General features: G+C 32.4%; 3 protein-coding genes across 4 annotated transcripts; 1 reads left to right on the forward strand and 2 right to left on the reverse strand.

Moving 5' to 3' along the window:
* Positions 1–360: 360 nt before the first annotated feature.
* On the forward strand, positions 361–2113 carry LOC123213165 (thaumatin-like protein 1). Its single transcript, XM_044632543.1, has 3 exons — positions 361–614; positions 712–1384; positions 1645–2113. The coding sequence occupies exons 1-3, from the start codon at positions 560–562 to the stop codon at positions 1931–1933; spliced, it is 1017 nt and encodes a 338-aa protein (XP_044488478.1). The 5' UTR covers positions 361–559; the 3' UTR covers positions 1934–2113.
* A 2331-nt stretch (positions 2114–4444) lies between these two features.
* On the reverse strand, positions 4445–7862 carry LOC123213187 (endo-1,4-beta-xylanase 5). Of its 2 annotated transcripts, XM_044632565.1 has the most exons (9): positions 7698–7862; positions 7024–7487; positions 6838–6930; positions 6595–6754; positions 6329–6501; positions 6113–6217; positions 5757–5903; positions 5005–5643; positions 4445–4917 (listed from the first exon to the last, which is right to left on the reverse strand). In XM_044632565.1, exons 2-9 carry the CDS (start codon positions 7048–7050, stop codon positions 4582–4584), a joined length of 1680 nt encoding a protein of 559 aa, XP_044488500.1. In that variant the 5' UTR covers positions 7051–7487; positions 7698–7862; the 3' UTR covers positions 4445–4581. The 2 variants fall into 2 exon arrangements, with proteins under 2 accessions (XP_044488500.1, XP_044488501.1); XM_044632566.1 differs by having other exon boundaries at positions 6838–6872; positions 6975–7861.
* A 1494-nt stretch (positions 7863–9356) lies between these two features.
* Positions 9357–12556, reverse strand: LOC123213302 (protein NUCLEAR FUSION DEFECTIVE 4-like). Its single transcript, XM_044632703.1, has 2 exons — positions 11320–12556; positions 9357–10081 (listed from the first exon to the last, which is right to left on the reverse strand). Exons 1-2 carry the CDS (start codon positions 12492–12494, stop codon positions 9604–9606), a joined length of 1653 nt encoding a protein of 550 aa, XP_044488638.1. The 5' UTR covers positions 12495–12556; the 3' UTR covers positions 9357–9603.
* Positions 12557–15951: the final 3395 nt, after the last annotated feature.

The raw sequence follows: 15951 nt of genomic DNA on the forward strand, positions 1-15951 counted from the left end.
GATTCCTTCCAATGCTTTGAAACAGTATTGAAAAAGTATTTACATATATAAACCATGCTTGATTGAAACAGTATATATTGCAAGTTTGGAATGCCTGGAAAAAAGTTTATTTTTTGAATTACTATTTTTTGAATGCCTGGAAAGTTTTGTAATTAATAATAAAATATTATTTTTTAGGTTTTTACATAAAACCGGTCCAAACGATCCAATCGACCGGTCCAAACGGTTCAACCGGTCTGACTGAAACCGGTACTTAAAACGGCTTTTATTTCGGTCCGATTTTGAAAACCTTGCTTAAAATGTCCACTCACTCTCTCTCTCTCTGAACTAGATTTACATATATACAATATTACTCGAAATGTCCTAACAAATAAAGAAGTAACAATTGCAATTGTGAATCGACATGAGAGAGACGAGCAATCTCTGAACAAAACTATTTTATTACTGTTTTTATGGACAAATTTTGGACATCTCCAGACCCTTGTCTGCTCCCAATCCAAGAAACCCTTTTCCCTCTCACTCACAAGCACCCAGGAACCCCTGCATTGTCTTCTCCATTATGGCTCTCTACCTCCCCGCTTTAACTCTCATTCTTCTTCTTGCTACTTCCAGAGGTAAAAAGAATAAAAATCAAGACAAAAATATAAGCTTGGTCTCGTTTTTTCACAAAAAATGCCAACTTTACTAACCTGTTTTGCTTCATTCTCCCAGGTGTTTCAGCTGCCACCTTCACATTTGTTAACAGATGCGACTACACTATATGGCCTGGCATTCTCGCTAATGCAGGTAGTCCTAGACTTGACAGCACCGGATTCGAGCTCCCTAAAGATTCTTCCCGCTCGTTTCTTGCTCCTTCAGGCTGGTCGGGCCGCTTCTGGGCCCGAACCGGCTGTAACTTCGGCGGATCCGGAGCCGGGTCCTGTTCCACCGGAGACTGTGGGTCCGGTCAAGTTGAGTGTAATGGACTTGGAGCCGCTCCTCCCGCCACTCTGGCGGAGTTCACTCTGGGGTCGGGTGGCCAGGACTTTTATGACGTCAGCCTCGTCGACGGGTACAACGTGCCCATGCTTGTGGAGACATCGGGTGGGTCGGGTCTATGCGCTTCGACGGGCTGCTCTACGGACCTGAACCAGCAATGTCCGGCGGAGTTGAGGGTCGGTGAGGGAGACGCCTGCAAGAGCGCGTGTGAGGCGTTTGGGAGTCCTGAGTATTGTTGCAGTGGCGCGTTTAATACACCCGCCAGCTGCAAACCGTCTGTGTACTCGGAGATGTTCAAGTCCGCTTGTCCAAAATCTTACAGCTACGCATACGATGATGCCACTAGCACGTTCACATGCAGCGAAGCTGATTATACGGTGACTTTTTGCCCGTCTTCTTCTCCTAGGTATGATTTTTCCCTCAGTCAGAAATTAGTCACAAGTATCCATTTTTAGTCCGTCATTAATTTATTAATCGCTCTCTTGGTGAACTTTTCCTGTATTCAGTCCTGATGATGCTTGTTTTTTGTTTGTTGCTTTTGTATTATATGGGTTTCTTAAGAATGTAATTAACTTAGAAGGTGGCCCACTGGAAATAACAAATTTTCTCTTTATTATGTGTCCTGGAAGAAAAATTTATTATTTGGTTTCATTGTCTTTTTTGCAGTCAGAAATCTTCAAGTTATGCAACACCAACTACAGGATCAACATCAGAGCAGCAACAAGGTTCAGGATCCGGGCTAGAGTATTCGGGTAATGAATATGGATCGGAGTATACTCCTGATTCCGCTGCTGGTACGGGATCCGGAGGAAGCAATATGTTGGCAGATGGGTCATATTTAGCTGGTTTGGCCATGGGAGATTCACCAAGAACAGCTTCACTTAGTGCTCTTCAATTTGCAGTTGTGGCCTTTACATCTCTTTCTCTAATGTGCTCATGTTTCTTCTACTCATAGTAGTCCCACTCTTTCAATATAATTTATGGTCTTTTTGTATGTGAATTCTTTTTATGTTTTCAGCCATTGGTAAGAAAGCTGACTAGATCGTTATTCCAGATTGTAATCCACTCACCAACCCATTTCAGGATTTCAGGAATTTTGAATGTTAGATATTAAAAAATGCTTGTTCCTGCATAATTTTTTGGGGTTATTGGATGATTTTTATGCAGATTAAGCAAAAAACTAGTAGTGTTTTGGCAAATTTTGGTGTTGCTTGTTTCAACACTCTGCTTGTAGAGGAAGAAATTATAGTAATTTTATTTATGTAATGTGAATGCTGAAACTGCAAGATTTTGGCGCTTTTGCTTTTGTCTGCCATGGAATCAGAATTTCTTTTGATGTGTCATTGCCGTGAATCATTGATGTTGAAACTAAAGAAAGCTTGATTCAACATTATTTGTGGACCAAACACTATTCCGCAAATAAAAAATTGAAAGGGAATATGGACCATTGATGCATGGTCAAATCACCTTTGACAATTCATTCAATGGTGGGTAATGCCCTAGTAATGTTACTAAAATTCAAATAAGAAGGAATAATAAAGTCATGAAGTGGGATCAATATTCTCTGATAATATAACAAAAGCAGCTGGCTTCTGGCTGCTGGTGTGATTATTACTCTTGAACTTTTTCTGCAGAAAATACTCTATAAAAGAGGATTTGGTCTCCAGCATGATTATTTTAGTTTACAGCTGAAATTCAGCTGGTTCACATTACAAAGAAAGCATTGTAATCAGGCTTAAAATATGCCCATTTAATACATGTAAAAAACTATAAAGAAGCAAAAACATGTTTTCAAGCACTTTATGTGCAAAATTAAACTTAATATTGTAAATGTGATTCTTTATTTAAAAATGAAAAAACACTTTTGGGATATTTTTCTTGAAGATTTTCTTTGTATAAATATTCTGAGAAATATATGGGAAAATGGATTATTGAGCAGGATTCTGCCTGAGTTCGGGTTTTCAATAATATGAATTATAGTGGTGGGTTTTGGATAGAATAAAACGATTAACAATAATTATGTATAATTTCAAGATCATCTCAAGTTGGAGCCTCATTTAATCATAAAACTAAGTTAGGACAGTTCACTATAGATGTTGCAGGTCCTACCAACTAGTCATCTTCATTATGTCCCATTACTGAACTTATTCGATAGTCCCGGAAAAGAATTCCCTCAAGATAATATTATGATTTGGTCCTTTTGCTGGACTGGGTTATATCTTCTGATTATAATTTAGTAGTGTAATTAGAGTATATTTGGGTGAAGAAGAGGCAGTTCATGAAGAAGCTAATTGCAGAATCCTCAGTGGATTAAAAGTACATATATGGAAGGGTAAGTCTTGTCTTCTTGTTTAATAAGAGGAAGTTCTGGATAAAGGGATGATACAGTGGTGAACTTTTTTCTCAAACCTTCTTGATTTAGATTTTACTTGAGCATATACATGTTTGTGATTGATAATTAATGAATAGATTTAGATCACATGTAAGTTAAAATACATACATCACAAGCAAAATAAGAGATTATCTAATATATAGATGATATACGTATTTCTGATTAACTTTGCAATGGGAAATTTTATGAGTAGAGCTGAAACAAGTTGGAGCAACAATAAAAAAGTGGTCTAGGAGTAGTTTAAGTGACAAAGCATGTGAGATTCTTAAATAATAGAGTTTGCCTTTGAAATTGGTTGACGTCATATGAAAATCATATCTTTTGACTTATCTAATGTGGTAATTGTGGTGCCTAAGGTTTCATTTATTTGACGTAATTAGTTCAGCCTCAAAGAAGAATTCCGACACAAGTAGGATTCCTTGTCATTAAAAAAAAAACAATAAAAAAGTGAGTTAAAGAGGCAGATATGCATGACAGAAGCTCTCTGCAAAAGGATATTTGTGATGTAGTGCTCATTCAATTCCCAGAGGAGCATTATTCCTGTAATATGGTTAAAATAATAAGCAAGATTTGCCTTCACGTAGAAGACAAGAATGCGAATGCTTTTGTAATTCTTTTAAAGAAATTCTCTGCATCACACACTGCCAATCCATCAATGTAATCAATTCGACAAAGTAATCAGAAACACCCAGGGAAATTCTTTCAAGTTATCAATAATTAACAACTTTAGACATCACTTCAAGCCATTTTGTTGCACTTTGAAACTTCTACTTTACAACAAAGCGCATTAGCATTATGTTGGCACGGTAAGGAAATCAGCATAAGAAGTTTCTGAACCACTGTGATTTTTGCATTTTATAAATTTGCAATGCGGTGTGAAGTTGTAACATTTGGCTGTTATGCGTCGGAAATATATACGTGTCAAAAACCCATGTTACACAAAACGGCTGGGTGCATTGTCACTTATATCCAGGAACATTTTAGGCTGTTAAACCTACCATTTGGCTCGTGCTTTAATACCATGTAAAAAATATATATTAGACTTACAAATGTGAAGATAGAAACTCATGTTATACAACCAATTGACTTATATTAAAGTCTAATCCACACACTTATATATCAATCCACTTCTATTCATTAGATATGAAACTCTTTTTTTTTCTTTTTATTTGAGTCTCCAACGTTATGTAAGAACAAAATGCCAATAAAAATTACAATACAATGCCTACATGTTTAGTTTCATCACCTCTACGGAGTGAGAAAGTAGAATTTGCAGTTCTGTTACCATAAGTAACACTCACTTTGTATTCACCTAAGAAACCATAAAAGTTATATGAACCATGGTCATCTGAATGACCATTTACCTCCCCAGTTTGCCATTCTTTCAAGAGCTTGTCCACCACATCACCAGCTGGGAGGTTTTGTAAATTATTATCAGTCAGGCACATTTGGTAACACCCTTTGGCATGCAGTGCAGTCCAAAGAATTATGCCATTTACGGATGGATGTGAAAAGCCTTCTCTCAACACTTGTTCTAGATAAATAGCCTGTCAAATTTACAAAAATTATGGTGGGAATTAGTGAAGCAGCTATATGAATTCTTTTAAAGATCGATAACATTTGTACTTGCTCACCTGTGTTTGCTTATCAAGTGTACGACTGATATCGACTTCTGTGAGCCAAATGGGAAGTTCTAGTGTGGCCAGCTTGTCTAGGATAGCTCTCATTAGAGGCAGGTTTGGTATGGTAAAGTGACTCTCTAGGCCTATGCCATTCATTGACACCCTGCAGCGTCTGAGTTCCTCTAATCTTGAAATGTAAGTATCAACTGTTGAATTCACATCACTGCAAGTCTCCACTACATTAAATTCATTCATGAAAAGGGTTGCTAAAGGGTCTGCTTGGTGTGCTGTCTCATAGAAATGCAAGGTTGCATTGGGGCCAAGGTTTTGCTCATAGAAGTCAAAATGAAGCATCTCATTACTGACATCCCAATGTATGAACTCTTCTCTATATCTGCTCATTAGGCTTTGTATGTGCGAGTTGACCGCTAATTGAAGATTGTCACCTGTAAGATTGCAAACCCAGGCTGGTGTATATTTAGGGTCTTCCCAGAATATATTATGGCCTCTGGTAATAATTTTATTAGCTCTAACAAATTCCAACATCTGGTCTGCTAAGGTGTAGTTTAGCTTCCCCTGTTCTGGTTCTGTTGCATACCACTTTAATTCATTTTCAAACACTGCTGCATTGAATCGCTCAACAAACCATTTCTGGGAAAATTGAAGGACTTGGAATTATCTAAGCTTGTGATGTGTTGATGAATGTTCATAGCATACCTAAATATAATGTTGCCAAAGATTGAGGATCAAACAATCTAGTTTACCTGATAGGGTGGATTTCCAAGAATAGTACTTGCTATTGCAGAACCAAATGGAAAATCCCTGGAGACTTGTTCTATATTGATTGCTGCTTCTTCTATTCTATCTCCATGTTCATCAGAGACATGTATTGTCACGGCGCGTTTTCTTTCCTGGATACATTAGGACATTTTGTTTCAGTATTTTGATAAAATACACAGTCATGTATACAATAAACCAGCCTATGCTTGAAACCATTTGATGATTTCATTCCAAGCTCCATTGTAGCAGTGCCATTGTTAATGCTCTAGCAGACAGGCCAATGGTTGATGTCATATATCTAACAATTTTCTAGTAATACCATTGTGTTACCAGTAATTACAGTGTTAATTATGTATTGCTGGTTGGTCCTCCATTGCTCTTCAGTAAAAGGCTGCAACGAAGCGTTAGCAATTTCTATATCGATGTCCCCGTCACAGTCAGCATTCTGAGATATCCAAACAGAAGTAAAAAGGTCAGAACAAATATATTCAGTCTTTTCAGTTCGACCTGAACAAATATCATATGTAATGTGATTGTTTTTAGAGATCAAAATTACCTGAAAGAATAGTAGAGATAAGTTAGAAGGAGAGTCAAGAGTGAATCCACCTTTAAGAAATGACCAGCATCCACTCTTGGCCAAAACTGTTCCAATACAATTATATGTTGTATTTTCTGTCTTGAGGCTCGCCCGAATGTGTGTCGAATAAACCCCTTGAATCTTGATCCAAACTGTGGATTACCATAGAAATAAGCCAATATAACATCCACTATGAATGGCTAGAATGATAAATAAAAGAGTCAAGAATTAAAAAACAATGATACCAGAGAAACAGTAGATGGTTCCCTCGGAGAGATTGTGCAGTATAAAAGCAGGTGTACTATAAGCAATTGTTGCAGAATTAGCAGCTGAATTCAAGTTCTCCAGGTACTCATCTTTGAGAATTCCACCATTATAAAGTGGCTTCTCTGGTACCTCTTTACACTGCTATGCACAAATATTGAGCACATCAAACTTTGCAACTCAAAGCAAACCAATGTGAATTATGTATTATCTACAGACTTTACCTTAGTGTAAGCAGTAAAATCGTACAAGGGTCCCTCTGGGGAAAAAAAAAACCGTCTATAAATTAAACTACACATAACAAAGCCCCACCTACTCTGAAAAAGGAAAAAGAAAGTAGCATAAGGAGAAAGGAAGAAACCATAAGAAGCTGCCGATGAAATGCCTGCAAGAATAATAAAGAGCAAGACCTTGGAAGAGAAAGAAGAAAGCTTCATGTTTGAGTAGAGTTGTTGAAGTTGACTCCCCAATATAATGGAGTTTACCAAACAGATAGGGAGGGTACTTAAGGCTTAAAAAGTAGGTGGATCACAAGGGGAACAGTGGACGGTCTGTAAGGAGTGTCGCGCTTGATCACATGCAAAGCTTGGAGAGCATGATGAATAATGATCATCATGTGAACTTAATATGAACAAGAAACCCAATTAAATGCAGCATTTATATAGTGTCTGCAGACTGTCCATTCAGCGCGTATAGTTATTGCGTACAAGTATAGATATTGTTTCTTGCTTTGGCATTATCGATGGAGGCTGGCCTAATCTTCAGTCTGTACGTGTTATGTTGATGGGAATGTTTAAAGTGGGTTATTTGAGATACAGCATCTGCCATTCTTCACTTGGGAACTCTTCAATTTGTCTGGTTCTGGTGCTGGAATCTTCATTCGCTAACTAATTCAGTAAACTCATGATATTGTATTTAATTTACATATGACAGAAGGCCGGCAATCAGTAAGATTATTTAAAGAATTAAGTAATGCAACGAAACAGTCAGTGATGTTAGCAGGCAAATTAGGCGAAATGAAGAGCAATTTCGGAGTAGAAGGAAACAAAATGAATATTATTGAGGTGGGCGTGAAAGAAAGTACTTGTTTGTTCGAAGAAGTCTCACTCTTGCAGCTCCACCGTGGCTTCTGTGGCAGTCCTCCCCGTGAAGCAGATGGAGTTTTGGACTTGCACGGAGACATGGCCTCATCCTTACAGGGGACCAGCCATTCACGTGCTTGCTTCTCCATTCATACTTCCACTACTGTACAATTTCGGAAACTAGTGGAAGATGAAAATGAAAGCAAACTTTAGCCTTTACGAAACATTCATGGAGGTTGTCTATATAATAAAAAAGAATGTGTAAGGGCACGAGGTTCTGTTCTAAAAGGTAAAACGTTTACAATTTACTCTTGAGCTTTGGTTAGTAATATTCTCGTTTAATTTGTATATTAAACATATTATTTTAAATTTTTAAATTTAAAATATATTAAACATATATTTTTTTATATATTTTTTGTAATAAAAAAACATTTTTATTATTTTAAATATTTTTTATTTTTTATAAACTTATAAAATATAAAAATATCTCTTATATTCTTAATTAATTACTATAATACTATAATTATATAAAACAAAAAATTTAATTTTGATGATGATTTGATAAAAAATTTATCAAATAATAATTTAAAAATTATTTAATAGTCGATTAAATATTTTATATTTGATAAAAAATTCATAAAATGATATTTTTTTGATAATGATTAAACCTTTATTATATATTATATTATATTAAATTTAATAATTAATTAAATATTTTATATTTAAACAGTTATATTATCATATTCTTATCAAAGTACTAAAATTATAAAAAATTATTAAAATTATTATATTTTTAAAAACATATTATTAATCATATGTTTATTAAACTCCTGTACATATATTTTGTATCATTTTCGTATCCAAATTTTATAATTTTTTCATAAACCGTACCTTTTTTTTCCTTGTATTTGCAAGCTTGTCAGGAGAGAATATTTTCCCGTTCAAGATTTGTCTTCAGTACGCTTTCCCACGCTTCAAGTTAAAAGTTTAAATTTAGTTTGCAAAATTTTATTATAGAATTAAAATCAATTAAACCTCTGAAATTGAATCTCTTCGCTTTGCTTCCCTTCTGATTCTCCCCCTTTTTTCTATTCCTTTTTTTCTTTTCCATTTCCTATTAATCCACCGGCCACCGCCCTGCTAATCTCCATTTTTAAGATCTTCAAATTTTTCTTCTGCTTCTCTTTTCCTCCTCTATTTCTTATTCTCTTCCTCTTTTCCTTCTTTCCTTTTCTCTTATCTTTTGCAATGGCTGGATGTGGAAATGTAAGCGGAGGCTTAGCTTTCGATGGTTATTTAGTGGTGGTGGAGTTGTCTTTGTGTGGCGAAAGGAGTGCATTGGGGTTAAGGAGATGCAACCGAGGGAGGAGGATTTCGGATGGGGATTTAGTAGTCTGGTCGCGAATGACTTTTTATTAACTAGCAAATATTTTGTTACTTTAATTTTAATAAAAAAAATTTAATTATAACATATTATTATATATAAATAATAATATATTATTATATAATTAAATATTATCTTATTTTAAATTTTTTACTTATCTAATTATATAATATTATATTATTAATTAGATATAAAATTATATATAATAGATAAAAAATTACCTTTCACCAAACCATGAGTTGAAAATAGTCCTGTGGCCTATTTTATAATACAGACAAGCCGAAAGAGCAGTAGTTCTTTTATTTCAAATTAGAGGATAAAAAATAACACCAGCTCTAGTAACCCATGTCATCAAATCAAATAATAGTAAATTCGTGAACAACTATGAGCATAAACACCAATCCTACGTTGGAGAGGGTCATCAAAACTAAGGCGTCCTTAAAATAAATGAACAACATCTAATAAAAAAATATTACAGGGAGCAACCGCCCATCAATCCTAGTTGCCATTGCAATTCATTGATGTCATTGATTACCAGATTCTGACATCAGTTTCTTTGACTTCCTGCTCCGGTAAATCTTGGTATAGATGTTCCGGGTTCTTACTGAAAGTATTATGTCCAAACCAAATCCAAGAAGGCATGCTATTGACATGATGATGAACACAAGCCTGTAACAATGGGCTCCGACACAAGTGTTACCACCTCCTGGTGTTGGTGTAGCTTGTGCGTCGTATAGATATCCGGCAAGCAGGCCAGAGAAGAGGAAGGAACCGAGGGGGAGGTTGAGTACTAAAATGTTGTACATTAGACCATAATATTTGAGACCAAATAGTTCAGAGGCAATGGGGACTGAGATAGCTAGTCGGACACCATAGCATACCCCAACCACAATGGATCCAATGTACAGACAACCAGGCACTGCTAATGCCATCAGAATGTAACCAACTGCCATTACAATCTGAGAAGCTGCATTCCAAAGAGGTCTCTGAATTCCAGCTTTCCTGAAAAACATGGACAACATTAGCAAAATGAATTCCTAAACATGGTCAACAATCTCTCAATATCTAAAGGTAGTAATTCCAAGGGGAAATATGAATCAGACCTACCTAATATATAATAAAAGAAAGGCTTAAAGCGTCTAATCACAATGAAGAAATGACATGATCTCATTTTCAGCTAATCTACTTAACCCACTCGCAACCCTTTTAATTTTTTAAATCATATTCACGACTCCAAAAGCTTTATTAGCAAAGAACAACTGCAGTCCATCTATAGCAAAATCTATTCAGCCACAATCAAGTAATAAAGCTGAGAAGGTTTCGCGAGTGTTGGATGAAACTGAACACTATATAAGCCGCAAAATTACTAAGATAAAGAAGAAACTATCTGTTAATTGGTTGAACAAGACAGAAGGATAAAAGACTTAAAACTAACGTATCTATCAGAGATGGACCGCCCTGAATACACCTATTGAATGCCTCTACCCCACAAAAATTTGCGTTCAGATGCTATAAATTGATTATGCAGAAAACAAGAAAAAGCAACACCGTATTTTTGCTATCCATCCCGATGAATAGGAATGTGTGCAAACGACTACAAAGAGTTTCTTGAAAAGAAAACTTATTTTTGGTACCAAGCAAAACCCCCAATCAAAGTATCAATCCTACTTCAATCTTTCTTATACGTGAAATCCCTCCATTCAATAAAGAAACTTGGTAACAAAAATCAGATATGGTTATCAATACAGAGGTTAAATTTGACCTCAAATTGTCCTCATCTAAATCACACCTAACAATTAAATTTCCCCCAAATTCCCTATCACAACTAGCCAACTAACAATTCAAAGGTTCAACGTTTCATTTCGAATTGTAGCGTAGAAGTCTTGAATATAAAGCGTAAGGATTCAACTGGGCAGATTTCCATGCTGGAAAAAGGAGATAAAGACCTTAGACTAATGAGAACGAAAGCTTAATGTAGAAGAAAATTATGTAGATTATATATAAATTAGTCAATTCCTTGACGAATCTTACACGGTTTCCACACTAAAAACTAAACCCAAAACGAAAAATAAAATTGCACATGGAATTAATCTTTATATGTGAAGCCAGGTCGAAAGCAAAAGCAACACAAACAAGACTATCAAAAAACAACATGGTAATACCAGTTCAAAAACTTAATTATATGATTATATCCTTAATAATTTAACTAATTTAAATTAAATGACGACTTTTTAACTTACCTAATAAGGTACTCTGAAACGGTGCCTGAAATAATCCGCCCAAAAAATCCCCAAATACTGGTCAAGGAAACAAAGATCGAAACGTCGGTGTATCCAAGAGCCAAACCAATCTGCCCCATGTTGTTCATCACCGCCAAGCCTGTCCCTACTCCACACAAAAACGACACGAAGAGGATCCAAAAATCGAATGTTTTCACCGCCTCAAATACAGTGTGCTCCTCCCCTAAAACCGGCTTTTGCTTAACCTGCGCCTCGACGACCGCCCACTCCACCGCCGCTTCCTCCTCCTTATCCTCCGCAGGGAAATCCTGCCTCACTAATAACGGCTCGACGATCTGTTCTTCCACGTCCGGTTCGGCTTTCAACCGGTTCGAATTCCAGCTCTTTACGAAAGAGTAAACCGGGATAGCTAACGGAGATGCTAGCAGAACTATTAAAACAGTTGAGAAAGTCAACGAAAAAGCTTTATTCTTAATCGGGAAAAAATCGTAACCGAGTAAATAAAGCGCAACAACAACGGCTAAAATGTTGAAAATGTTGAAGTACTTGGTTTCTTCCTCCTCCTCCGCCGCGGTAGTAGCCGGGGGAGTCTCGCGGAGGAAAAGAACTGCAATGAGACAAACGGCGAACGGGACAGTCGCGAGCATGATGAGAAACGAGGAGGAATTATTGTTAAAAAGTGCAGTACAAAGGTCGGTAAAAATCGCCGTACTAAGGCCCACATAACCTTTTAAAATACCAGAAACGGGTCCGCGGTTCCGCCTGAAATTCCTTATACAAGTGACGAGAACGGCTGTGTTCATCCACGTGGTACTGTTGCCTCCCATGCAGAGGAAAATACACATCTGCCAGTAAGACAGAGGTTTGATTTTTTCACTGACGACAAGCCATTGGGCACCGTAACCAACCAGGCCTTCGATGGAACCGATGAGAAGAATAACAGGAGTCGGGATTCGGTCGGAAGCTAGGCCGGCGAGGATACCAAAGGCTTTTCCAGCGTCTTTAGCGACAGACAAGTTGTTGAGTTGGAGTTGCGTGAGGTTCATTAGGGTTTTGAGAGCGTCTGAGTAGTTTGAGAAAGTGTAGTTGTTGCCGGAGATCGCTTGGACCCAAACGGCGGTCACAAAGGCCAGCCATTTGCCTGCGGTTGCGGTGTACGAAGCTTCAAACCTCATCACGTACTAAATATGTTGTGTTAAAAGAAGCAGCGTGCATTGGAGAGTTTGGACGGTGCAGTATTTAAAATGATGTTACAAGCATTATTATATAAGTCACTTTTATTTTATTTTTAATTTAAAATTATTTAATTATTTAATTATATAATAATATATTATTTATATATTAAAAATAAATAGATATAATTTTATTTATTTAAAATAAAATTTTTGTTTTGAAACTAATTAAAACATGGTATTGTTTCCCTATACAGGACAATAAAAGGGCCTGGGATTTGGAGATATTATATAAATATAAAAATAGTATAATTATAATATTTATTAAATATTAAAAAGTTATTAAATTAATTTTAGTTTTATTATAATTTTATTTTTGCAAATAATATATTATCTAAACTAAATATGTCTTTAAAACATGTTTTTAAAAATAAATAATTAATTAAATTAAATGATCTAAATTTATATACTAAAAAGAAAAATGTTCATACTCGACAAGTATTATTACCATTATAATCATATATTATAATGGTATTTATATATTAAATTAAATGTTCATATTATTATTTTTAGGTAGTTAATTTAAAAGTAATTATATGTATATTTAAAGAAAATAATAAAATTTATATAAAAAATAAATCATAAACAGTGCCTTGAGCGAATAATTCATCAACTAAACAGTATAATTGGGATTTTTGCTTTGTATAAATAATGTTAGATATTTTTGTTTTTAATATATAAATTTAGATATTTAATTTAATTTTTCCTTAAAATTACTTTCTAATAAAATTAAAAAAAACTGAAATTTAAATAGCCTTTCGATTTTAATTTGCAAGAAAATAAAAAATATTTTTAAAAAATAAAGTAATTGTACTTTCTGAAAAAGTTGTGACAAATTGGTGAGGTGGCGCCAAATATAGTTTTCTTTTGACACGTGACCGTGATGGCACGTTTACAAGTCGTTACAACGTTGCAGTTTAGTCAAGCGTACGGCGAGACAGTTGCTTGAAGCGGTGAGGTGAGTTTCCACGTGGCGTCTCAAATGTAATCAATCGCCGTACGATCATAAATCCAAGTGAACCTCGTGATCTAATACAGTTGTACTCTGCAGCCGTTGGATCTCAGCACAGGTTTTCTTTATTTTTTAAGCAAAGCAGTGGTACATAAATAAATAATATATATAAATAATATTATTATTATTTTATAATAAATATTATTTTATTTATCATCTAAAATCATCTGATTATTAATTATATATCATTTTTTTATATATAAATTTATTAACATTATATACCTACATAGTTTAATTATTTCTATTATATTTTGTGCATATTTGATATAAAATTTTAAATCAATAAAATTATATATACTCACTTTTTAAATATATAATTTAATAAATAAATAATATATTATTATATAATTTAATAATTTTAAATTAAAAATAAAATAATTATAATTATTATCTATATATTTAACGATAAAATAATCAGCCGCCGTTCAATCATAAATCCAAGTGAACCTCGTGATCTAATACAGTTGTACTCTACAGCGGTTGGATCTCAGCACACAGGTTTTCTTTATTTTTTAAGCAAAGCAGTTTTACATAAATAAATAATATATATAAATAATATTATTATTATTTTATAATAAATATTATTTTATTTATCATCTAAAATCATCTAATTATTAACTATATATCAATTTTTTATATAAAAATTTACTAACATTATATGTACACATAATTTTATTATTTATATTATATTTTGTGTATATAGAGTTTCAAATCAATAAAATTATATATATTTTTAAATATATAAATATTATATTATTATATAATTTAATCATTTTAAATTAAAAATAAAATAATTTTTATTTTAATATATGTACACATAATATTATTCTTATTAAAAAATATCTCAAAATATGTTTTTATGTGAATGGAATTAAAGTGATAATTGTTCGAATAATTTTTTATTATTAAAAATTAAAGCTTTTTTATTTATATTTATTATTATTATTATATTTAATAATATAATTACTCATAAAATATTATACTGATTGATTGATAATAATAAATAAATAATAAAATATTATTTTAATTGAATAGGTTTGAAAGACGAAAAACCCCTTAGGGTAATTTAAATAATAAAAAAATATTTTATATATAAAAAACATAAGTTTAAGTCTTATTTAATAATGTATCAAATTCATACTAAAATAATATTCTAATACTTTTTTATTACATCAAATTAAAAACAATAATTATTTATGTTTTTTCAATTTTTTCTGTATAATAATAATTTATATATAATAATCTTTCATTTTTGTGGTAATTTTTCATTTTTTTGTAATAAAGATTATCCAACCATTTATATTTATCAAATTTTAACAAGCATAGAAATAGTTTAAATTCAATAATCTTTTAAATAATCTTTTACATGATGCATTTGGTTGATGTAATTTTTTATTATTAAAAATGAAATATTACCAAAAAATGAATTACCTTTACGGAGCGTTTTTTGTTTTGATAATATTTTAATACCAATTTTTATTAAAAATAAAAATAGTTTAAACCCAATAATTTTCAAAATAATCTATATTTGTGATAATTTTTACTTTTTTATAATAAAAAATTATGGGATGCGTTTTGTTGAGATAATCTTTTACTATAAAAAAAATGAAAGATTATTAGAAAGATGAATTACTTTTAAAGGACATTTACTTTAAGTGATGTTTTAGTACCGAAATTGAAAGATTACTTTAAAGATAAATTATTTAAAAGATTATTAGATATAAATTATTATTATATTTGATAAAATTTAATACAATTTAGCAGATACAAATAATTATTATATTTGATTAGATGTAATAAAAGAATAATAATATATTATTTTACTTAAATGTCTTAAGGTATAATTATTCTAAAATATTTTTTATGTTATTTATTATATCAATTAAAAATAAAAATTACTTTTACATTGAAAAATTAATAAATTATAATAAAATTATAATAAAACTAAGATTATCTTAATAATATTTTAATACATATGATGATGTGATAATAAAATTATTTTTTATATTATATGTCATATCATAATCAATAATAAAATATTACAGTAATCATTTATTATTTATAAACCAAACAAAATAATAAAAATTATAAAATATAAATTAACTGAGTTAGATAACCAAACGTCCACTTCAAGGTAATCTTATACCTATCAAATTTTAATAAATATAATAATTATTTATATCTAATAATCTTCTAAATAATATATTTTAAAATAATTTTTTAATTTTAATAATAAAATATTATATAAACTAACTAACTTTTAAAATGTAATTTTACTAAACACGCCCTAATATCAATAAAAAAGGAAAATACTATAAAATAAATTTAATCAAACACCTTTAATATATTAAACTAAATTTATTAAATTAAAATAAAATTATAAAAAAA

Source organism: Mangifera indica, chromosome 4, assembly GCF_011075055.1.
Source record: "Mangifera indica cultivar Alphonso chromosome 4, CATAS_Mindica_2.1, whole genome shotgun sequence".
Lineage (NCBI taxonomy): Eukaryota > Viridiplantae > Streptophyta > Magnoliopsida > Sapindales > Anacardiaceae > Mangifera > Mangifera indica.